The sequence below is a fragment of the Melospiza georgiana genome, chromosome 20 (genome assembly GCF_028018845.1).
Source record: "Melospiza georgiana isolate bMelGeo1 chromosome 20, bMelGeo1.pri, whole genome shotgun sequence".
Lineage (NCBI taxonomy): Eukaryota > Metazoa > Chordata > Aves > Passeriformes > Passerellidae > Melospiza > Melospiza georgiana.
In genome coordinates, this window is record NC_080449.1 from 5,133,913 (window position 1) to 5,155,643 (window position 21,731).

The window sequence follows — 21,731 nt, forward strand, 5'->3', positions numbered from 1 at the left end:
TGCCTTGTCTGCTCTTCCTGAGGCCTTTGGGCTGGTGCAGCTGCTCTGTGAGATGCTGTAGCACATGGAGTGCAGAGTAAGGCTCTGATAAGGAGCTCAGTTAGTACTCCCACAGATGCCAACCCCCTTGCTAATTAGGCATGTGTCTACTGGGACATGCAATGGCTGTGTGGACAATCCAGGCTCTGAGAGCATCACACAGAACCACAGAATAATGAGGTTGGAAGAGACTTCTGAGATCATCGAGCCCATCCTATGCCCTAACACCTCAACTAGACTATAGCACCAATATCCAGTCTTTTTTTAAACACATCCAAAGATGGTGATTCCACCACCACTCTGGGAAGCGCATTCCAGTACTTTATTATTTTTTGGGTGAAAAATTTCTTCCTAATATCCAACATACACCTTCCCTGACAAGCTGGAGACTGCGTCCTCTGGTTGTGTCAGTGCTGCCCAGTGGAAGAAACCAACCCCAACTGTCTACACACTCCCTTCAGGAAAGTGTGGAGAGCAATAAGGAGCCCATGTGAATGAAGGACAGGGCAGAGGAAGGACAGACCCCATGTGAATGAAGGGCAGGGCAGAGGTGTTGCTCTAGAGCCCAGTGTCACACAAAAACACAGCCTCAAGCTTTCCAGAGTGGTGCAACCACATGATGCTCCAGTCAGTGGGGCTTGGCTTGAGCTTGGCTGATCTGCCTGGGCTTGGTGCCGCGTTCTGCAGCCACGAGACTCTTGCTGTTCACTCCAGCAGCTCTGGCAAGGGCAGCCCTGGCTGGGGTCCCACTCACAGCGTGATGGATTCTCCCTCCCCTGGCAGCGTGGCTACCACCAGCACCCGTCACGCCGAGCCTGAAAACACAAATCCTGCCCTGGCTGAGGTGTTACATGCACGTCCTGCCATCCCTCCCTGGCTGGCCACAGCCTGTCCGTGCCTCCTGCACAGCCCAGGCTGGCGGGGCTCGCACGCACCCAGCCCCAGCGTGCTGACACACACACACATCACACCCTGCCTCGCCAGCCCTCCTCGCTTCCTGTTCCAGCTGAAAAACAATGCTGAGGCCTCCCTTTAAAAGCCCTCAGTGGAGCAGCTCTTGGCATTGCCTGCTTCCCTGCTGCCCGGTGATCTCAGCACGGAGACTGGGCGCGAGGGATGGGGGCTCAGGCTGTGCCAGGACGTGCAGAACGGAGATGACAGAATGGTGCCCCCAAACACACCTGGGTGGGAACAGACCCAATGGAGCTGCCAGAACGGTGCCCCCAAACACACATGGGTGAGAACAGACCCAATGGAGCTGCCAGAACGGTGCCCCCAAACACACCTGGGTGGGAACAGACCCAATGGAGCTGCCAGAATGGTGCCCCAAACACACCTGGGTGGGAACAGACCCAATGGAGCTGCCAGAACGGTGCCCCCAAACACACATGGGTGGGAACAGACCCAATGGAGCTGGCAGAATGGTGCCCCAAACACACATGGGTGGGAACAGACCCAATGGAGCTGCCAGAACGGTGCCCCCAAACACACATGGGTGGGAACAGACCCAGCAGACCCTGCACTGTGCTCACAGGACACAAACAAACTGTTCTCTGCCATTCTTGCAGTCTGGGAGTGTCCTCACTCCCAGGCACAAAGGTGAGGGGCTCTCAGGAGGATTGAGTGTGTTTCTCTGTCCTGATACCCACAGGTGAGCAGCATTAGACCTTTATCCCAACATTTCCTAGATCTAACAGCTAAAAGCATCCATAAATTACACACACAGTTTCCCTAAAAGACTCTTCTTGAGCAGCATGGGAGCCCAGGGGTGCTGTGGGGTGGAGCAGAGCTTTGGGTGTTTCACCACATGTTCCACATGCCACGGGCTGTGCGTGGTCCAGGAGCCACCCACCCACTCCTGCCTCCTCACCATGGGCTTGTGCATCCCCTGCAGAGCCTCCCAGCCACTTCCATTGAAGAACATGGAGCAGGAGCAGGGCTTGCCTGCCAGCAGCTGCCTGAGGAGGCATGGAAAGGGGTGTGTGCACATGGAAAGGGGTGTGTGCATTTAGTGCAAGCATTCCCAATTCAAAAACCATTAGAATTTAAAAAGAAATCAAATCTAATAAAAAGCAGCCGGTCCACACAAGCCACAGGAATGCAGCTGAGCTTATTGACAAGTCTGTTATTTGAGAAAATTAAGAGAGGTAAATGAGAGCAACACCCCCCAGTCTCGGCAGCAAATGCTGAGCAGACAATTAGCAAAGGGTGGTTTGGGAAGGAGAGGATTTCTTGGTCTATTTGTTAGGCTCTGGCTTTGGGCTCACTCATGCCATGGCCATGTCCATGGAGCCAGGGGAGGGCTGGTGCCCTGGCAGGGGACTGACCACACTGCATCCCTGCCAAAGGCCCTGCTGGAGCCTTGGGATTTGGGCAAAGCTTTACAGGGCAGTGGTCACTCTTGTGCCATCTCCCTGGGGCTGCCACTGCCACAAGTGTCTTCTGCTGTTTATTGTCTTTGCTCCCAGCTCTGCTTTCCCATGGTAAGGAATCAATGGACAGTGCAATCCTGAAAAAAATTCCCATCTTTTAGAAAGCTCTCCTCACTGTTCTACCAACCAAGAAAATCACCTTTTATAACTGAGCTGCTTTTAACCATCTATGACAGCTGACCTGCTCCCATCAGCGTGATGGAGGAACAGGTTAGCAGCAACTGGTGCCACACTGGAGTATCAAAACCTTGCCATTACACCAATGCATGGGGCTGTCAGTGACCTGTTCTCACAATTCACGCTTCTTTTCTTCCCAGGACAGCAAATGTTGCCAGACTAATCGTTATCCTTCAGCAGATGCCTCCCAACAAAACCAGACCACAGTTGTCAGATGGACCTGCCAGGACACGCCTCAGGTGTCTGATGCCTTTTGGAAGTGGATAAAACAGTGCCCATCAAATCATGGAGGAAGGAGGCAGGAGGAAGGCACAGGCTGCTCTGCACAGCAAGAAGCTGTTTGATCAGGGAGACCTTGGGAAAAGGGCAGAGGACTCTTGATTTCTGAGACAGTGAATGCAGGTGGGGCTGGGGACAGGCTTGCACAGCCTGGGGTCCATCTTTGCTTTGTGTCAACCCTGGGAAAGTCAGCCAGGGTTATCCACGCTGCAAGGTTGCTTGAATTGCAAGAGATGCCATGGCCATGCTCAAAAACAGTGACTGGAGAGCATAGTACTTCTCACAGGTAGGGAGGCAGGACCAGTAATTGCTGATGAATTACGGGGCTGCAGGGTGGGTCAGTGTCACTTTGGTGTCACAGCATCCCACACTGTTCTGTCCCAGGTCTCCAGGGCTTACACTCTGAGCTGTGAGGCCACAGAGAGCCAAAAGCTGGAGCAGGCAGGTTTGGGTGCTGGTCCCTTCAACCCCTGGGCAGCATCTGCCCTGCACCTGAGCCAAGCTGTGATCCAGATTTGCTCAGCTCTCCCTCCTCTGAGCACTTAATCAACCTCCTTTTGTTTCAGATCCTTGTTAAACAGGATCCAAATAAAGGGTGAAGGGGAAAGAAAGAAAGAAATTAATTAAAAACCCTGACCACTCCTTGCTACTGCCTGGATCTATTGTCTCCCTGACAAAGAAATGCCCAGCAGGGCATTCACCTTCCCAGCCTCAACCGCGGCATCTCAATTTCCCAAGATTTCCCTCAAAACCCTGTCAATAACCCATCAGAGTAGTGATTCCCATTCCTGCCATGGCTGTGAAAGAAGGCCTTGATGCACAGGCCACCTTCTGTTCCCAAGAACCCTGCTCCTGAATGGTACCTGTGTTGGACAGCCAAGATTCCAGGGGAGCCCCTCTGCCAGCCGGACACCCTGTGAGCAGAGGTGCCAAGACTGCCTTAGGTGAAAACTTTTCTCTGGAAATGAGGGGAAAATGCCAACAGGCCATGGCTTCATCCAGAAGGTGCAGGAAGGTCACTGCCACCCTCCTGGCTTCTGCATCCCCACAGTGTGTTCATCACCATGCAGCTGAGAGTTCCAACAGAGCCACTGTCCCTCCTTGCCTTGTGAACTCCTCCTTTGTCCCCCCTGATCCTTGCCAGCTGCTGCAAGAAGCAGATAATGACTCCTCCTTCTCTCCCTCTCTGAGCACATCCTTCCAGGAGCAGCTTTGCCCCACTGAAGAGGGAAGAGCAGAGCAATCTCTGGAGAGAAGCTTGGAGATCCTGATGGAGATGGGATGTGGATGAGAGAGCAGCTCCTTGGCATGACAGCAGAACAACACACCCAAAGCAGCCACCCTGACACAGATAACATTGACACAGCTGATGTTGCAACACTGGGGCTTTAGCTCCTAGGCACTCTCCAAGCAGGATTTAATTAGCTTGGAGATGCCCCAGCAGAATTCCGGGGTGTCCCATAGTGATGGGTCCCAGCTGGGAAGGCAGAACCATGGCAGAAGAAGCAGGATCACCATGGAATTACCAGCTTTAGAGAGGATGGATAGATGTCAGGAGCCAGGACATCCCTCTGGCTGTCCTGAGCAGCCCAGACCCCTGCCAGGGGGCTCAGAGACCCTGGCACAGAGCCCAAAACACCTGTGGGTTTGATTATGACCCATGGAACACATTACCAACCTTAGATGAAGATCTGCAAGCCATGACAAATTAAGTAGAATAATAGTGAAGTTATCACAGGGTGGAAAAGTAGATTTTGGGGTTTCTGGAATGGGAGTTCAGGGGGCAAGATGGAGGGAACTGGGTGTGTCCAGCCTTTCTCCTTCTTCTTCTTGGCCTCCATCTTCTGCTGTGATGGTGGCACTTTTGGATTGGTTTAGAGTAGAAGCTCGCTGTCTAACATAGGTGATAGGTGTTGGGAAGTAATTGTAAACATTGTACATGTAGTTTTTAGTATAAAGACATAACACTGCCCTGGGGCAGGCAGAGTGCCTGGAACTGTCCTGCTGGATGGACCTCAGTGGGGCAGGACAAAGAATTTTATAGATAAGAAACAATAAACAACCTTGAGACCAAGAAATGAAGAGGCCTGACTCGTTCCTCGAGCACTGGGCTGGGAAAAGAGAATTTTTAACATTTCTTGGGGTCACTCTGACAAGTTAGAGACACCGACAGATAGAGGGTGTTTGAGGTCCATATTTCTTGGCAGTCATCGTGTCCCTGCTTTCGTCCTGCTGGCTGTGAGGATGAAGATTTGCAGATGTGCTTCTAAAGGCAATGCAGTAAGAACTGGCCCAGCAATTCCCAATATTCCCTGTCTGTCTCAGGGCCTGAGGAAAGGTGTTCCCCCCTGCCTGGAAAGGTCCCATGTTAGCCAGAATGTGAGTTGTAACATCCTTTGGTGGAGTGAAGAACCAGAAGGAGGTGATAATAAGCCACTGCAGGCTGGTGCTTTTGTCTCCAGTGAAGCAACAGTAGCTCATTAGAGTCTGTGATGTGCCAGAGTCCCTGTTCTGCTGGAATGCCCCAACAAAGCCCTTGGACAGAGGTCAGATGAGCTGCCTGTGACTCCCTGTGCTGCTGGAACAATTCCTGCTGTGCCACAGCTTGGGTTGGTGCCCAAAGCTGCCAATGAGGGGCTGGTCCTGCACGGGCTACAGAGCATCAGTGAGAGCTGGTGATGGATCGAGCTGTGCTTGGTGCAGCAAAGGAGGGCTTTCCTCAGGCTCTGCATCCGTCTGAGGGTCTGTCACAGCCTTTGCAATGATCATAAACACCCCAGCTCCTCAGGGCAGGGTGTTCCCTGGCAGCACCTGCATCCTCTCTCCCCACTGTGCAGTATCTGCTGCTGTCCCCATCAGTTTGGGACACCCAGCCCTGTCCCCTCAGCCACAGACACCCCACAGCCCCCAGGCCCAGCTCTGCAGAGGTTGGGACTTGGAGGGTGAGTTTTGCTTTTAGGGGAGGTTTTGCTTGTCTTTGCAGTGATCTGTGGGTGGGTGGGTTTCAGCCTCATCTCACAGCACTGGTCCTGTGTGCCAGGTGGGTTATCCCAAGAGGGACACATCCCTTTAATACCTTCTTTGAGTCACTTATGGGATGGCTGCCATCCTCCTTTGTGGAGAGACAGCTGCGACTGCAGGGGATGAGCAGGAGAGAGGGAATAAATATTCACAAGGAGAGAGAGAATGAAAACTCTTCCTCCAGATGTGCCAAGGAGAAAGGAGAGACAAGCAAAGCCCGGGACCCCTGCAGGGAGCTCCACAATGGGAATGTTCACAGCTAACCATCCCTGCTGCTCAACCTTCCAACACTCTGCAGAGCTCGGCCACCACCGGCCCTGGGGACATGGGCGAGAGGAAGGTTATGACCCCTGTGAAATTGGGAAATCTCCGCTCCTCCCAACCTCACAGCCCCTCTAAACAAGAACCAGACACTCCACAGCGTGCTACCCCTGGAGATCCCCTTGGTAGGGCTTGTTCTCATTCTCCTGGGGGCTTGGCTTCCATCTGCACTGCTGGTTGAAATCCAGCCCGGGCTGGTGGTGACTTCAAAGGGCAGTGTCATCCGAGGAGCAGTGGGTGGTCCATGGCAAGCAAGCTGGTGGCTGACTGCTCTTATAAAAGGCACCACAGTAGGGCCCCTGCTACAGAAGAAAGGCAAGGCCTGCACTGACCACAGGGAGTAGGGCTGGTCCTGGGCATGAGGCACACTCACCTTAGTGAGCTGTGCACCCCTGAGGGCAGAGCTCTTCATCTGTCCCCACTGGGTTTGTCCCCACTGGGTTTGTCCCCAGCACCACTGGCCAGCCCCACCTTCCACAGGCAGCAGTGCCAAACAAAGCCCAGCAATAATGCACAAAGGAGAGGGGCACCCTCTGAGCACCCCAGCATGCCAATGAGACAAACCCCAGCTGGGCTCTGGGTGCTCAAGGAGGCCCTGCAATGGCCTCAGTGCTGGCACAGAGATGGTGGCAGGCAGGGATGCTGTATGCCAGCCACATCTGCAGTGCCCACTGTCCCTGTGCCCCAAGGGCCCCAAATCCAGAGGCACAGGGCAAGGAACTGGCAGTGAGCAGGAGATTCTCACAGGTCCAGCAGGCAGACAGGGAGGGTGGAGGGCGGGATAAGGGGGGCAGGGGGGCCCAAAACAAATAATAAAAACAAAATCCCAGTAAGCATGTTAGAATTCGTTTGAAGTGCAGAGGAGCTTTCAGGCAGGGTTATGCACATCTCCCAGCCCGGCGTGATTTACACATTCCTTGCAAGCAAAGGAATCTTCCCTGATTTGAAGTAAAACAGATGTTTTGGGGTTTTCTTTCCCCCCCTTCCCCACCCTCTTTTAATCATTTCTTTATTGGAATGATGACTACACAGCCAACCAGCTCAAAGCCATAGCTACCCCAGAAGCCAGGACTGGAGACCCTCTGTGCTGTGCCATGGGAGAGCCCCTTGTCACTGCAGTGACTGTATTTGGGAGCTTCCAGAGGTGTTGAGCCAGCCCTGCTCTCCTGAAGATGCTGCTCCAGAGGCACAGATCCCTGCAGGTTTTTCCCCTTGTTTTTCACTCTGCAGGATTGTAACTCCTTCCAGCTTTTCTTCCTCTGCAGCTACAGCTGATCCTCCATCCCTGCTCCAGCAGCCCAGGTCCAGGAAACGTTCTAACCTCCACCACCAGCCCAGGAGATGTGTTTGATGGTGGGATTTGCCCTTGCCCCCACACCTCAGTGTCACAGCTCACCCCAGCTGTGCTCTGTGCATTGGGAAGGGCAGCCTGGTGCCTGGTCCATGCCCAGGGACTGGCAGCAGCAGTGCTGCTCACACACCCCAAGTGAAACAACCCAGCACAAGGAATGGTGTTGGGCAGGCTAGAGCTGGGATATCTGTTCATTTCAGCACTATGTGACCTCAGTCGAGTTACTTTGCCTCTATTTTTGTCACAAGTTTTCCACCCAGGAAAATTATCGGGGGAAAGGAGCATCCATTTCCCAGAGGGATGCAGAGCACCAAGTGCAGTGGGGCTTCTGAGGGCTGGTTGATGCTGCAACCTACCAGCACAGCCATGCCCTTGAGTTTACACTCAGAACAATAAGTCATGGCCAGTAGCAGACCCATCCATCTGTCCCATCTTTCTTTTTCTTTCTCTATTTTATTTTTTTTTCCTTTTAAACCCTGTTGTTCTTTCTCAGCACTTCGTTGGTGGCAGGGTGGGAAGGTTTTTTGTAACACATTCACGTACCAGTGGGACTCACTCCCATCCCCGTCTGGTACAAGAGATTGCACAAGAGACAGAGGAACAAATGGGGATGAGGAAATGCTGTGTTTATGAGAGGCAGCGCTGTCATCGTGAGCAAGGGACCCCCCGCAGCAGAGCTGGCCTGGGAGCCAGTGCATTTCCATTCTCTCCATTCATGCCTGGTTTCAAACCTCCCTGGAGACTGCAGCCTGGCCGGGGTCCCACGGACTCCCACCCGCCCCGTGCTGCCTTCTGTGATGTTTGTTGTTGGGTGGAAAGAGGGAGATGTTGTTGTCTCATAAAAATGATGAGTTGAGAAAGAGCAGCAGCTTTTGCCATTGCATGCACTGCTTGTTTTTCCTCCTGCAGCAGAGGAAGGTCTTCCCTCCTGCATCACATCTCCTTTGCCACGTTCCTTGTGCTCCCCTGCTGCCCATCCTGGCAGGGCTCTTCCCTAAGATGAGTCTCTCATGGATTTTCCTCCTCATGCTGTTGCCTTTCCTTGCTGCCATGAGCCTTCTCCTGACCTGATCAGGAACCCTCCCTCTAATCCAAACCACATTGCTGCCTGATCTGACACAGTCACCAGTAAATAACCTTGACTGCAGCGCTCTGGAAGAGCCAGGGATCCTATATCACTGCTATTAATGATTTAGGATTGTGCATCATTTGCACATGACACAGAGAGGGTCTCATCCCTACTCCCCCCACCCAGCCACCTCCTCCAGGGTGACAATTCCTCCTGCCTGATGCTGGTGTGCACACAAGGAATAGGAATGGCTGATTTCTGAGCTCCCTTGCGCTCTGCAGAGCTCCTACAAACAGGTGGGGTATTAATAAAAACAAAAGTAATCGCCCAGGCACACATACTACAACCCACTTGGGTCCCTCTCCCGTCTGCTCCTGCAAGCCCCTGCCTCCCCCTGGTTTCTCCACACACCTCAATTTCATTATCTCTGATCTGGAGCTGCCCATTACATGCTTTTTGCCAACATAAATATTTAATCCCGGTGCATTGCACGGGAAGGCCCTCATGGAGTTAATCCTTCAACTCATGTTTCCACTTGGAAAACAATTTAGCTTGTGGCAGGGCAGCAGGTACGAGGCAGGGACAGAGCCCAGAGCTGGAGGTGGCCTGGGAGAGCTCAGGAGCTGTGTGTGAGGTGATGCAGGTGGGATTCATGCTGTGGGGTGGGCTTCATTCCATGGGATCCATTCTATGGGGTGGGCTTCATTCTATGGGCTTCATTCTATGGGGTGGGCTTCATTCTATGGGCTTCATTCTATGGGGTGGGCTTCATGCTGTGGGGTGGGCTCCATTCCATGGGCTTCTTTCTATGGGATGGGCTTCATTCTATGGGGTGGGCTCCATTCCATGGGCTTCATTCTATGGGGTGGGCTTCATTCCATGGGCTTCATTCTATGGGGTGGGCTTCATTCCATGGGCTTCATTTTATGGGATGGGCTCCATGCTGTGGGGTGGCTCTTCTGGAGCTCTTCTTCACCGGGGTGGCTCTGCTGAAGCAGGGATCAGGAGGGTTTGGATAGGTAATGGAAAAGCCACAGGGGTCACTGCAAGCTGCTGCCTGGCAAGGGAGGTCCCAAAGGGGACTCCAGTCGCAGCATTTTGGTGGGCTTTAGCAGTTTTTGGGGCATCCTGTGCACTGAACAACGTGGAAAGCCCAGAGTTTATCAGTTTGCTTCACCTGCCAGTCTGTGTCTAAGCAGCCACACAACCCCACGCTGCTCCACCTCTAGACTCACCTGCACACCCAGAGGCTGCTTACAGCAGGGTCTGGCCATGATTTTGCCTGCGGGCTATGGAGTAGGGTTATGGGATGATTGGTGTGTTTATGGGGCTATTGGGTGGCACTAAGGTACCTGCTGTGGCACAGGTGAGAGCCTGAGCAAAGTGAGATGGAGATGCTCCATGCCAGCTCCAAAGCTGTAAAGAGCATGGGCAGAAATGCACCCCAAGGAATAAATTAAAGGCCATTTGAGATCTGGGCAGGGGCTCCCATCCATCCACCTCCATACCCTCAGAAGGGCAGCATCCATGGGGATGCAATACCACAAAACACCCACCAACCTAACAAACCCTCAGACCCAGAGGGGAGGGACACAAGGGGCCAAGACCACCCTGCAATGCAGGGCCAAGAGTACAACTTGTAGCAGCTGAAATGGTTTGAAATCCTTCCCCTTGCATCAGCAGTGACGTGTCCAAACACTGAAGAAATATCTTTGTTTCAGTTGCTTTGTCTGAGAGGTTTCCCCAGCAGCCTGGGGTGGGTGTCCTGGACCTCAACCAGCCCTCCCCAACATCCCCTGCCCCATGTGAGAAACTGGGCTGAGCAGGACACATCCCCACAGACCCTCCCAGAAAGGCTGGAACACTGGGATGTTGCAATGGTGCAAACCAGAGGGAGGGAAAACATGAAAGAATCCCAGCCCTTCTGGTTGGGGTTGTGCAACGAGATGAGGAGGGGAGGCCACTCCTGCAGCTGCAGGGCAGTGGGACATGCTCAGAGGGGAGGAGAAAAGTGCCACGCTCCAGACCTAGCTCAGGTTGCTGCTGCCTTGGCCTGCCCTGTGGCTTCCCTGGCAAAAATTAAGAGGAGAAGAGATGGAAGACAAGGAACAGACCCTGAATCAGGGGTATGACAGCCCGGAGATGTGGTGAGATGTGTCCAAGCCCAGCTCACTGCCCAGGTGTTTGGACAAGCTATTGGGACATGTCTCTGTGACCCAGCTTTGAGCTCCCTTCACACCCATCCTGCCAGGGCAGTGTCTCCACACCCAACTCCAGTGAAAACAGGACCCCACTGACCCCTCCGTCCACCACCCTTTGAACATCCACCATCCCACAGACCCTATTTTTTTTTTCTTTTTCCTTTTTTTTTTTTTTTTAACTTTTACATCCTGACATAAGCTTTGGCTCCAAGGGTTTTAAGTGAAAGCCATGGTAATTATTTTTCCCCTTCTCATAACAGAAACCATATTGCTGTATAATCAAATTTCTCTCATTCCTGATGAGGAAAGCAAGTGTGTGTGTGTGTGTGTGTGAGGTGACCAGGAGCAATGAGGGCACGCGTGTGGTGGAAGCAATTGCTCTGAAGGTGCTCCAAGGAAATTTCCTTGGGAGTGGCAGCAGATGGGGGTGACCAAGCAGAGCCCAATGGGGCACAGCTCAGCACAGAGCATCACCCAGAGCCAGCCCCACCTCCCCACGGGGCTGCCATCTCTGCAGCCCAGCAGAGATGCTCCTCAGCTTTTCCTCACACTTTACTATGGATCTCCTCACTGTATTGGAAGCCCAGCAAAGGTGAGGTTCAGTTTTAATACATTTTTCACAGGTGGGAAAATTCAGGAAGAATCAGCTGCTTTGAGGTTACTTTTTTAATGTTTATTTTACTCTGTCACAGATTCAGCTGAAGGCAACAGGAGCTGTGGCTCTGATGGTGGAGCCTTGACCACGATGCTCCCAAAATGGAGATGTCTCAATTTACTGGCTCCTTCTGCAAACACAGGCAGGGGGGAAACAACCCAAACCCCAAGGAATTAATTAAAGGCCATTTGAGATCTGGGCAGGGGCTCCATTGCCTGCAGCTCCCCGCAGAAACTCCCTGTTCCTCTGGGAAAGAGCCATGGCCCTGAGGGGGAGAAGGGGTGGCAGAGCTGGAGAGGTCACTTTGTGCTGATAAACTTCACTTTGGCATGGTCAGGAGGTGGATGCTAACTGATGTAATGTTCTGCACAAGTCAGAGATTAAAAGAGATTTTTTTTTTTTTTTAATAAATAGCACACAAACAGAAAGAAAATGAAAATAACAAAGTGTTCTCTGGGAGACAAGGCTGGTGAAGGACTCTCTGTGCTGTTGTTGTTACAAGAAAAGGATGGGCTGGGATGTGCTGCAGGTGTCCTTTGGAAAAATGAAACAAAAATAAAAAGTTTGACTAGTTTTATGGACTTGCAGCCTGATGTGAGAGAAATGCACATAGCTGGGCTGAGCTGGGACAGAACCTGTAGCTCATGGCATCCAAACTTTGCTTTTGAGAGTGGACAAAAGGATGGGCAGGTAGGGTTAGCTTGTGACTTATCCTTTTATTCAGAGAAATATCACTGCTGAATATCTCCACCTTTGGGGAGCTGCGGTCCCACACAGAGTCTGCCTGAGCTGATTGTGGAGATGGTCTGGGTTCAGATGAGACCTGTGGGTTCAGTAGTGACTGAACACCTGGGCAGACCCCAGAGAGACCCCACACACCCCAAAGAGACCCCATAGATCCCACAGAGTCCCACAGGCCCCACAGAGACCCCACAGATCCCTTGGAGTCCCACAGGCCCCACAGAGACCCCAGAGACGCCAGGGACATGCTCTTCCTCAGGCATGTTTGTGGACAGAATTGTGCTGCTTTTGGCCACTCCTTAAAGCCTAAATAATCCCAAATCTTGAGTTGTCTGTAAATAATATCAGGTTGAGCTGCTATGGGCAGCTGTCAAACTTGCCACTCTCAGATCCCTGAGTCCCAGACTGCACAAGGAAATTAGGAAGAGAATAGAGAATACAGTTCTTTGCAGGGAGCATCTCTTAATCACCTGATCCAAAAAAAAAGCAATTCTCCTAAGTGTTCTCCTGAACATGATTCTCCTAAGTGTTCTCCTGCAGTGGGGCTTTGTGGAATGTGAGCATGGCCAGCCCTCACCTCTGCTCAGCTCCAGATCACTGAGGAGCTCCAGGAATGTCACACCTCTCCCTCCCAGTTTCTCTTGCCAGGACACTGTGACCGTGTTCACAGGGGTCTCAGGTTAAGGGAAGAGACGAGGATCTGACTCCATGTTTCAAAAGGCTTGATTAATTATTTTATGATACATATTACATTAAAACTATACTAAAAAAATAGAAGAAAGGATTTCATCAGAAGGCTGGCTAAGAATAGAATAGGAAGGAAATTATAACAAAGGTTTGTGGCTCGGCTGTGATTGGCCATTAATTAGAAACAACCACATGAGACCAATCCCAGATGCACCTGTTGCATTCCACAGCAGCAGATAACCATTGTTTACATTTTGTTCCTGAGGCCTCTCAGCTTCTCAGGAGGAAGAATCCTAAGGAAAGGATTTTCCATAAAAGAGGTCTGTGACCAGGACACAGCCAACAAGGATATTTGCCCTTCTCCTCACTCCCTTCTTCTCTAGAAAAATAAAAAAAAACAGGATGTGTCCTGTGTTCCTTGTGTCCTGTATATGGGATGTGTTCAAACTGTGCTGGAATAATCAAACCAGCATGGCCCTCAGCTTCCCAGCCTTCAGGAGGAGGGTGCTCTGCACCATGGAGACCTGATGAACAAAACAAAGGGCTCCAAGGCAGTAGCACGATGCAGATTTGGCTGCCTTAGAGCAAATCCAAGCCAGCAAGGCCTGTGTTGATATTTATATCACAGCCCTTGCACTCCCTCTCCCATTAGTCCATGAGATAAGACTTGGATGTGGAGCAGCATTAGGTTTCTACAGAGTCAGGAATAAAGAATACTCTCCAACTTCTGTGGCTAAAAGGGGCTGGTGATGTGGGATTGCTGATGGGGAAAAGGTGGAATTGTAAAGATCCATCTGTCTACCAACAGGCAAAGAGGCCAAAATCTTCCTTTCCATCTCACTGCCATTCCCAGGAAGAATCCTATATTGGCACAGCTGCAGTACCCCATAAAATAACCCCTTCATGCCTCCTCCTCCTCTTCCTCCTCCTCCTCCTTCCTTTTCCTTACTACACCACTGCCAGCCTTCCTCCAGCCACCTCCAGAGGGACAATGTGGATGGTCCTGGACTCAGACAGGTTTGGGATTTAGATGCTGGCAGTTTTTAGGGACAAAACCAAAAATGTTATGTCAGTCTGATTGTCCTGAGGAAGGGGCAGAGAGGAGACAGCCATAGGAGGCAGCAAAAGCTGTTCTGTTGCTCTCTGTGGCATGAGGTATGATCAGAAGCAGAGAATTTGGGAAGGAAAACCTGGTCTTTCAGCAAAAAGGTGTGAGATACCTATACACGTGGCAGATACTAAAGAGGAAAGTTCTACTGAGGTCAGAGAAAGGCATCTCCTGATGTCAGGTCTGTCCTAGTGGTTGAGCACTGGTGGCAGAGACAGACCAGAAAGAAAATTCTGATTCAAACACAACTTTTAGAAGGGTGATGGCAAATAGTCAGCGTAGCAACACTGCAGCAGCACCTGGAGGCCTTGAGCCACCCAGGAGACGAGACTGCACGAGAGAGACTAAAACCTGAGTTTTTAAAGGGGACAGGTAAACAGGTGATGATGGAAGTGAGACTAAACGTTCTCCTTAAATCACTCAGCAGAGTAAATGGTGAAGTTGGGAAGAGCCCTCCAGATCTGACTGGCCATGAAGAAACCATGAGTGTCTTCTCTGTGGTTTTTAGATGTGTATCCTCCAGACGCTGGAGCCTCAGCAGGAGCCCAACCCACCTCCACAAATGGGACTTCATGGAAATGAGTGCAGAGATTACACCCTTGTGCTGAGCCCCTGAGCTCCCTGTACAGCCCATCTTCCATGGGGCCAGTCGCCCTGCAAGCCAGTGATGCACACACAGCCCAGGTGAGCCCAGAGGGTTCTGTGCTGGACTCACTGCAGCAAAAACAGTCACAGACCCCAGCCAGCACAGGGCAGCCTGGCTCTGCCACAGCCCCAAAGTGCTGAGGAACAACGAGCCTGCATTTGGGGTACAGGCTTAGGATTCAGCAAAATCAGCTCCTGACTTGCCTTGTTTGAGCTTCTGCAAGCCAGGAATGCCTGAGGAGAAACTACAGCCCTGCACCAGTCAGCTTTGGGAAGCTGCAGAGCATGTGGAAGGGGAGAGGTAGATCCAATGGAGCAGCACAGCTCCTGTGCACACAGGGGACCTGGCTAAGGGCTGGAACAGATGTGTTTTAACCCAAGCCATGGAGTGATTTGGGATCTGTCTCTGATTGCTCCAGCGCTCACTTGTGATGGTGTTCACAGGGGTCTGAGGATGAGGGAAGAGATGAGGATCTGACTCCACGTTTCTGAAGGCTTGATTGATTATTTTATGATATATATTACATTAAAACTATACTAAAAGAATAGAAGAAAGGATTTCATCAGAAGGCTGGCTAAGAATAGAATAGCAAAGAATGATAACAAAGGTTTATGGCTTGGACTCTCTGCCTGAGCCAGCTGGGCTGTGATTGGCCATTAATTAGAAACAACCACATGAGACCAATCCTAGATGCACCTGTTGCACTCCACAGCAGCAGATAATCAATGTTTACATTTTGTACCTGAGGCCTCTCAGCATCTCAGGAGAAAAAATCCTAAAGAAAGGATTTTTCATAAAACATGTCTGTGACACTCACTCACGTGTCTCCCTGACGAAAAACCAACAACAACAATTAGCATCATGTAAGGAGCAGGGGACTGCTGCCAGCATGAACACACTCTTGAGCACCAAGGGTTTTCTGTTCCCCTTTTTATCCCAGCTATGCACACGGCAGAGGTCACTCTGCATTAATCAGCCTTGCTCTGGGCCAGCTCCTTCAGCACGTTCAGCCTGTGGGACTGCAGCCTCTCCATGCTCTGATGGGCTCTCCCTGCTCCACACTTCTCCATTTTTCTTTAAGTTCACCAAAAAAGGGATGTTCCATGTTATCCCAAGCTGAGCCTGGCCATGCTGTCGATGGCCTGCAGATCCTGCAGAGGATGGCACTGCCTGGGCAAGACTTGGCGTGTCCTGGCTGCAGATGGGAGCCTCGTGTTGCCATTCTGAGCTCTGACTGAATCCCCTTCCCTCCAGTCCTCAATCTTCAACCTCTAGGAAGAGGTTTCCACCCTTCCAACACCCCTGGAACGTGCTCTCCCAGAGCTTTGGGCTGCTTCATGATCACCCTGGGGAAACCCCATCTGAGCCAGCAGAGGGAATGTAAAGGCTTCTTCACAGCATATGAACACACTCCAAGGAAATGCTCTGGAAGGAATCCTGATGACTTCCATATTATTTCCAGTAAATTTTGTGCTGATTCTTGGCACAAACACTGGAAATGAATAGGCTAGGTCAGGAATGTAAATAAAGTGAAACATTGGGATTTAATCTAATCTATAATTATAGTATCTGTGGCGCAGGGAAGAGGTTGGTGTGTTTGCACTGCAGCTCCATTGAGGAGCTGGAGGGGGTTTTCATTTCCCTTTCCAGAATTTCCCTTTTTGGCTGAGGGATGCTTGGTGTCTCCCCAGGCATCTGAAGGAAACGTGCTGGGCTGGCAAAGCTGCCTTCTGGTACAGCAGGTACTGCTCAGCCATGAGGCATCCCCAGGCACTCCCTGAGAAATGGGGTGAGAGGTGAGATGGGTGAGCTGGGATGAAGGCTCAGGGAGGCTGTGAGGTGCCTAGGAGATGCTCCTGCCTCCTAGTGAAGAGATTGGATGTGTTTGTGGGGTGCCCAGGGGAAGCTCCTGCCTCCTCAGCGAAGAGGTTGGATGGGTTTGTGGGGTGCTCAGTCCCCCAAGCTGAGTTTGATCTCTGAGACAAGCCAGAGCCCTTCCTCATCGCTGTTGTTTTGGTTTTGGTTCATCACAAGCTGCCTGTCAAAGCCTGGTGCTCCCAAGGCTCCCAAGCCATCCATCTGAGTGGCACTGGCTGCCGTCCAGGCTGGCTGCTCCACGCAAGGTGAGCACTGCACAGACACATCCACATCTCTCCCTCTGCCCTCCTCACCTCAGCCTCTTCCAGATCCACATGGGGGGAAGCTTGACAGACAGCTCTGGTCCAGCTGACCCCAGGGGAGAGCAAACCCTTCTCCATTTCATAAGAATGTAAGATTTCTGCTTTTTAAGAACTGCAGCAAAACCTCAAGAACCATCTTCAGCACCCATGGGTAGGTCCCTGGGGTACATTCCCATGAATTCAGCATGGATCTCCATGGATGGGCACCTGTGTGTGGTGTGGCATGGGCACTGAGGATGGTCCACACATGTACACAAGCCTTTGGAGCATGTGCCTTTGCTGACATGATCTACTTGCTGTGGAAAACCCTCTATGCAGGGATTGGCATCTTAGCCCAATGTGTTAAAGGCAAAGAAAAAAGGGCTGTCAGGCAACATATTTTCCTCAGACTGAAACTGCAAAGGACAAAGAAATTAGTTCTCCTTTTGTTCATTTATGTTTTGGAATTACAGAAGTCTTAAAAGCAAAGGAATCAATCAGACTTTGTTTATTTGTTTGCTTGTAGAACATTTTTTGGGTTTGTTTTCATACTCCAGCCCAGCTTTGATCTCAGGCTGGTAGTACTCCAAATGAATGGTCCACAGCAGAGTGTAATTGCTGTAGGTACTACAGAAGAAAAGGACAGGATGTTCGACACATTTACAGGGCAGAAGAGACTTCCATGACCTCCCAGTCCCCTTGCTAGGGTTATGTGATACCCTCAGACTACCGCAGAAGCAAATAATTTGTTTTTGATGCTGCAGACTGTGTGCTTACCTCCCAGCCTAGAGAACAGCACAGAGCCCTGCGAGTGGCTATAATCAGGATTATACCCAGCCCAGAGCTATTATAGATAGCTATTTTTCCACAGAAACAAATGAAACAAGCAGAAGAAATTCAATTTAAGAAATGACCCCGTGCCCGTGTTTGTGTTGTTGTTCTGTCTGTGCGGGCGCAGAGCAGCGTTAGCCTCACATTTCACTGCTCTGGCTTTCCTCACGCTGTGTTGCAACTGGGTGGACATCTGAGCAGAGGAATATTTAATGGGGGTGCTGAGAATGCTCAGTAAACATGCTGGGCAGGGCCCAGGTTGGAGCAGCAGGGTGTGAGTTGGGCAGGCAGGACCCACAGCAGCTCATGACAACATGGAAGAGGGCTTCATCAATCCATGCAATGTGCTGGGGCAGGCAGCAGCCAGCAAGGAGTGGGTGCTATGGTGTGCCCGCAGGCAATTGTATTTTTGGATGCCCAGGAAGAGGAGTCTGTGCCCCAGAGGTGCCCACAGGAACGTGTGCCCATCCATGTGTACCACCCCCGGAGCAGAGAGCCAAGCCCTGCTGTGGGGGGACAGAGCCAGAGCTGTGTGTCACCTTGGGGACATCTGAGCAGAGGAATATTTAATGAGGGTGCCTGTGTAGCTGAGAATGCTCAGTAAACAAGCTGGGCAGGGCCCAGGTTGGAGCAGGAGGGTGTGTGTGTCTTGGGCAGGCAGGACCCACAGCAGTGGAGCAGGGGTTTATCAGTCCATGCCATGTGCTGGGACAGGCAACAGCAGCCTGCAGGGAGGGGGTGCTATGGTGTGCCCATATGCAATGTTTCTGGATGCCCAGGAACAGGGGTTTGTGCCCCAGAGGTGCCCACAGGAACATGTGCCCATCCATGTGTGTTGTGGGCACTGCTCCAGGAGCAGAGAGCCAAGCCATGCTGTGGGACAGAACCAGAGCTGTGTGTCACCCTGGGGACATCTGAGCAGAGAAATATTTAATGGGGGTGCCTGTGTAGCTGAGAATACTTAGTAAACATGCTGGGCAGGGCCCAGGTTGGAGCAGGAGGGTGTGTGTTGGACAGACACAGCAGTGGAGCAGGGGTTTATCACTCCATGCCATGTGCTGGGGGAGGCAGCAGCCAGCGAGAAGGGAGTGCTATGGTGTGCCCATATGCAATGTTTCTGGATGCCCAGGAACAGGGGTCTGTGCCCCAGAGGTGCCCACAGGAACATGTGCCCATCCATGTGCACTGCAGGACTGAGGAGCCAAGCCGTGCTGTGGGACAGAGCCAGAGCTGTGCATCACCCTGGGGCTGTCCCCACACAGGACAAGCTCCAGAGCTCCCTGGTGCCAGGGGACAGCTGCCTGCTGGCTGCCTGCAGCCCTGGCTCCCCACAAAAGCCGCTGTCCCATGCCCAGGGCACAGGGCACCGCCAGCTCTGCTGCCCACCTCAGTGGCAATGTGCCTTGGGGCTGGGATGGAAGCAGAAGACTGCCTTTGACCACAGGGATGACAAAACCCTGCACAAAGCCCTGTGCCTTCCACCCAAGGCTCTCCCAGCCCTTTGCAGACAGCAGGAATTAGCTCACAGAGCCCCCAGAGTGACGGGTGAGTGCAATTACCCCTGCCTGGCAGATGGGGAGGATGCCTTGGCAGCCCAGGCTGCCCAAGAGCCAGACCTGCTGGCTCCCAGCTCTGTGTGCTCACCACGGCAGCAGCCTCCATCAAAACCAGTGGCTCTTCCCTGTCCCAGTGCCCCTGGCAGCTGGGAGCTCACAACAGGCCAGTTTTATGGGCTTTGGGTTACTAGCAAGCTCTGTGGTTGTTCCAGCCTCTCCCCTGGCACCTTCTCAGAGCAGCCCAGTTCCCAGAGAAATAAATAATTATATTTATGCATTATAGATATTTGACAAGAAAATGTCTGATATTATTAAATGGCAAGAGGTACCACTTGGAGCCCACTCCTGGAGACAGCCCTGCTCCAGGGATGTGCAATAAAGGCTTTGGAGGCTGTCAACATACTTAACTGGGGGGCGGTGGAGGGAAAGTATTAATCAAGGTCTTAAAAAGTTCTCGCTGACAGACTATTTGCCAGCTCTCACTTTAAATGCTTTTGTGGTCCCATAAAAAGTTTCATTACTCACTACAAAATGTGTTTTAATTATTGCAGTCACTCTGACATTAAGCCCTGGGTGTTTCTCTCTTGCTCACTCTGTCTCTCCTCTGTCTCCTTGCCTCTTTGCTCTGTTTTTCCTCTCTTACTGATCTTACTCCTGATATCCCTCTCAAGACAGAGGATGCCCTGGCTAATGAGCCATATTGGAAAGCCCAGACCCTGTCCAAATGTTTCTAAAGGAGTAGTTAAAGTCAGTTCTTGATATTATCCCTTTGCTCTGGAAACTCATGAATCCACAAGATTCAAACAGAAAATTCAACCCCCAAAAAGTATCTCAGAAGACTCAAATATCCACAATATCCAAACAGTCAAATATCCACAAGATTCAAAGAGAAAATTCAACTCCCCAAAAAGTATCTCAGAAGAGTCAAATATCCACAGTATGCGGGCGGTGGGCAGAAGGATTTGGCGTCTCTCTGATCTCAAATATGTCCTACTAAGAGAAACAGCAACTTATAAACCCTTTTGACATCTATTTCATGTTGTCACACTTTTGACGTCTATTTCATCCCACCAGGCACTTGGCAACTTGCTCCAATCTGACCACATCAGCTTAGTTCATCCATCAGAGACAACCCTGCCCACCAGGCATGGACCTGTACACCCAGAATGCTGAAAGTCAGAGTTATCCAGGAGTGTCCCATGGATTCTCAGCGCCTCCAGCACTGCACTGGCAGACAGTTCTTTTCCATTTCACCAGCTGTGCGTAACACCCAAAGCATCAGGAAGAGTCTGACCATTTGCCCTGTGTCTGGTGTAACGCAGTGCTGACCAAAAAGCCCAATAACAACTCAATAACAGCATTGGAGATCCCTCCTTGCCCCCAGCAGCTCCCCACGTGTCTCTCCTTACTTGTACAGACCATCTGGTTCCAGGCACTTGAAAATGACTGAGTAGAGGCTGGTTTCAGGGACGTCTCCGTGGCTCCGACCCGCTGCCACGCAGGAGGTTGCCAGGCCAGAGAGCAAATCATCTGCAAAGCTCAGAGATTCTCCTGCAGAGCAAAGAGAGGAGTGACACCAGAGCATCAACACAGGCGTGAATTACTGCTGACCGCTTTAAAATCACTGTGGGAACATCTCTATGCGGGACACACAATCAGCAAGCTCCAGCTGGCTGTGGAATGTCCCAGGTCTGTGTGGAGAATGTCACCTGTGGGCAAAGCAAGGAGGAAACACACCTGGGCCACCAGCTGTGCAGGGCTGGGGGCCAGGGCTGTGTCACTGCATGGCCAGCTGCAATCACAGCGCAGAGGGGACGTGTGGCCTCACTGCAGACACTGCAGAAACACCACCCAGAGCTGGGCTACAGATTTGGAAGCCTGGCTAAACAAGGATTCTTGCCCTTGCTGCATGTCCAGCTCTTAAGCATGGCCTTTTCCAAACATTACCTGCCACAACAAGAGGTGTTTCTGCCATGTTATTAACAGCAAAAATACATTTTTAGTGCTTGGATAGAATTGCTGTCAATGTGACGGTTTTATTTTTTTTTTTTATTTAATTTAATGACACCCAGTAGCTTTGCACTCCCTTTCATCTGCACTCTGCCAGCTCCTGGAGCTCTGACTGGATCTCCTTCAGTCATGTTGAAGAACACTTGCTTTTTTATAAGCACTCAAAGGAAAAAAAAACACTAATTAAAAATACTGAAAAACCTTTCTTTTTAGTCTTCTGGTTTATAAGGCCTATTAAACACTCAGATCATGGCCCAGCTGAAACTGGAAATGCTCCATTTATTAAGGTTTTTGGGCATGACTGTCCACTGCTGTGCAACCTGTCTCCTCGCAGTGGGCAGCCTGTCTATTGGTTAGACCTCATTGCATTTAATTCCCATTTCACACTGGTGTAACTGAAAGCCTGAGGTACCACAGAGGAAAATAAGACAGAGCATTGCCCAGGCTG

At 51.3% G+C, this 21,731-nt stretch overlaps 1 protein-coding gene across 1 annotated transcript in view; it reads right to left on the reverse strand.

Moving 5' to 3' along the window:
• ASTN2 (astrotactin 2) overlaps positions 1–21,731 on the reverse strand; it is a 360,946-nt gene that overhangs the window by 13,461 nt on the left and 325,754 nt on the right. Inside the window, exon 20 of the mRNA XM_058038034.1 lies at positions 20,683–20,824. Coding sequence (XP_057894017.1) covers positions 20,683–20,824 — 142 coding nt within the window. The remainder of the gene's footprint in view (positions 1–20,682; positions 20,825–21,731) is intronic.